At 47.7% G+C, this 3,046-nt stretch overlaps 1 protein-coding gene across 1 annotated transcript in view; it reads right to left on the minus strand.

Annotated features, from left to right (window-relative positions):
• Positions 1 to 1,133: 1,133 nt before the first annotated feature.
• Positions 1,134 to 3,046, minus strand: part of LOC112235882 (ras-related protein Rap-2b) — a 2,315-nt gene continuing 402 nt past the window's right edge. The window contains exons 1-2 of the mRNA XM_024404433.2: positions 2,555 to 3,046; positions 1,134 to 2,205 (exon numbers count right to left, since the gene is read on the minus strand). The exon at positions 2,555 to 3,046 is cut by the window's right edge and continues 402 nt beyond it. Of these exons, the coding sequence (XP_024260201.1) occupies positions 2,613 to 3,046 (434 nt within the window). The 3' untranslated portion in view covers positions 1,134 to 2,205; positions 2,555 to 2,612. The remainder of the gene's footprint in view (positions 2,206 to 2,554) is intronic.

Genomic DNA, 3,046 nt, shown 5'->3' on the forward strand with positions numbered 1-3,046 from the left:
CTAGAGAGCAGACTGCCCCACTGGTAACCTGCCCCAGAGCAGACTGCCCCACTGGCAACCTAACCTAGAGAGAGAGCAGACTGCCCCACTGGTAACCTAGAGAGCAGACTGCCCCACTGGTAACCTAGAGAGCAGACTGCCCCACTGGTAACCTAGAGAGCAGACTGCAGACTGCCCCACTGGTAACCTAGAGAGCAGACTGCCCCACTGGTAACCTAGCAGAGCAGACTGCCCCACTGGTAACCTAGAGAGCAGACTGCCCCACTGGTAACCTAGAGAGCAGACTGCCCCACTGGTAACCTAGAGAGCAGACTGCCCCACTGGTAACCTAGAGAGCAGACTGCCCCACTGGTAACCCCCAGTAAGAGCAGACTGCCCCACTGGTAACCTAGAGAGCAGACTGCCCCACTGGTAACCTAGAGAGCAGACTGCCCCACTGGTAACCTAGAGAGCAGACTGCCCCACTGGTAACCTAGAGAGCAGACTGCCCCACTGGTAACCTAGAGAGCAGACTGCCCCAGACTGCAGACTGCCCCACTGGTAACCTAGAGAGCAGACTGCCCCACTGGTAACCTAGAGAGCAGACTGCCCCACTGGTAACCTGGTAACCTAGAGAGCAGACTGCCCCACTGGTAACCTAGAGAGCAGACTGCCCCACTGGTAACCTAGAGAGCAGACTGCCCCACTGGTAACCTAGAGAGCAGACTGCCCCACTGGTAACCTAGAGAGCAGACTGCCCCACTGGTAACCTAGAGAGCAGACTGCCCCACTGGTAACCTAGAGAGCAGACTGCCCCACTGGTAACCTAGAGAGCAGACTGCCCCACTGCAGACTGCCCCACTGGTAACCTAGAGAGCAGACTGCCCCACTGGTAACCTAGAGAGCAGACTGCCCCACTGGTAACCTAGAGAGCAGACTGCCCCACTGGTAACCTGCCCCAGAGAGCAGACTGCCCCACTGGTAACCTAGAGAGCAGACTGCCCCACTGGTAACCTAGAGAGCAGACTGCCCCACTGGTAACCTAGAGAGCAGACTGCCCCACTGGTAACCTAGAGAGCAGACTGCTCAATAGTGGATTTGATTTACCTGATAAAGAACTGAAACAACACATACAAAGAGAGAAAACAAGAATGTGTCTTAGAAAAATGCAATTTGTATTAAAAGTATTTTGAAAACAAAACAGACAGCTGTTAAAAGGTCTGAAATTAAACTTACAATCAGGTTAGATTTTTCAATGGTACATCACATTTTCTTTTAAAAACAAACAGAACTCATTTGATTTAAGTGGTCTGGAAGAAGCGTTTGGTATGGTTAGGTCAAGTGGTTCCAGTACCTGTGTATTTCAATGTACATTTGGCCAAACCCATGAGAGAAATTGCAACAACAACAAAAACAACCTTAGTTTTCAAAAGGCCAAAAGGAAAAAGACAACCACCATTCCTTTATCAAAAGGCTTTTTGTGTCATTGTTTCTTCTTCTCCCACCCCAAGAGATTATCCAGAGCAGTTAGGAACTTTGTGGATTGCCATGTTGTGGGTTTCTTGTGGAGACACTCTGGTTGGCACTGAATTTGAACAGCTGATTTGTTTTGGAAAGGCACTCGATGCGAGGGTGGTCGGGTCGCCGTCCTCCGTCACTAAAGTAAGGTCCTCGCACACGTTGAAGGGGAGAAAAAAAAAAAAGGTGAGGGACACTCGTCATAACACTCCACAAAAATGCTGTCCAATTCTTACATCATTGACTTTGAAAAACATCAACTTTGTGTGTTGTGGACACAGAACATGACTCCATGAGGGTGGGAGAAATGTCACTCAACCCCCCCCCCCAAAAAAAAGAACAAGTGTGCAGCAATTAATAAAATATACATTTCTAGTCATCTCCACTTTTCAAAAGAGAAATATCCATAGCGTTTCAGGTCCCAGTCTCAAAGTCTTTGCCATTGGGGATGTGTTACAGTTGAATGTGCAAGAGACCGGGGTTTCTAACTCAGCTGATCTCTAGATCTGCCATTTATGTTGACATCAATGGTGTACATTGAGTTTGCTGCAAAGAAACACCAGCAGAGTGGAATTCCTGAAGAGTGGCCCCAGCCCCCCCTGCATGGCCACTCCCCTCCTCCCCTGTGGAATTCCTCCCCTCATTCTGTCCAAGACCAGGGTGAGCCACGAAGAAGAACTCAACAGTACAGCCTCCCTGCAACACAACCTCCAAACACAAAATATATATATGGTGAAATTGAACGTCCGTTTGCGTTGAAAGATTCAGAGAACATCTCAACATGGCACCGGGCAAACTGTTTTCCAAGGATGCAAGTGCCAGTTTGTAATTGTAACTATTTTCCCAGAACATTCAAGTATTCTGCCATGTAAACACTGGTATCGATGAGATTTCTGTATTTTCTAAGCGTGTGCAACACATAGTAAGTAGTACGACACTTTCCAATACTAATGACAGTTAACACAAGTATTGTCTGTTTTTATCTTCAAGCTAAACTTGTTAGTTCTCGATTCTTGTTGGTTTAACTTTACATTAATATTAGGAATGGCTAACTCACCATTTGCAAACTTTAAAAAAAAAACGATTTTTTTTTTTCTCTCACTCAGATTCCCCTTTTAAATAATAACACAGGACGAGCAGCACTGGTCGTCTCCACCTGGTGCTGAAGCATAGTTCATCTGTCTGACAATCTCTGCAAACAGTTCGTCCACCGAGCCTTTATTTTTGGCTGAAGTTTCCATAAACGGGCAATTCCACTCATCTGCAAGCGCTTTCCCCTCCCCGGACGAGACCTCCCTCTCGCCCTCCAGGTCCACTTTATTCCCGACCAGAATCATCGGAACCCTCTCGTTCCGTTTCACTCGGATGATCTGATCCCTCATTGGTTTGATGTCTTGGAAGCTTTGTTGGTTGACCAAGCTGTAGACTAGGATGAAGCCCTGCCCGTTTTTTATGTACAGGTCTCTCATGGAGGCAAACTGCTCGGTCCCCGCCGTGTCCAGTATCTCCAGAACGGAAGGAGATGAGTCCACCTCGATCTCCTTTCGGT

The sequence above is a fragment of the Oncorhynchus tshawytscha genome, linkage group LG13, assembly GCF_018296145.1.
Source record: "Oncorhynchus tshawytscha isolate Ot180627B linkage group LG13, Otsh_v2.0, whole genome shotgun sequence".
NCBI lineage: Eukaryota > Metazoa > Chordata > Actinopteri > Salmoniformes > Salmonidae > Oncorhynchus > Oncorhynchus tshawytscha.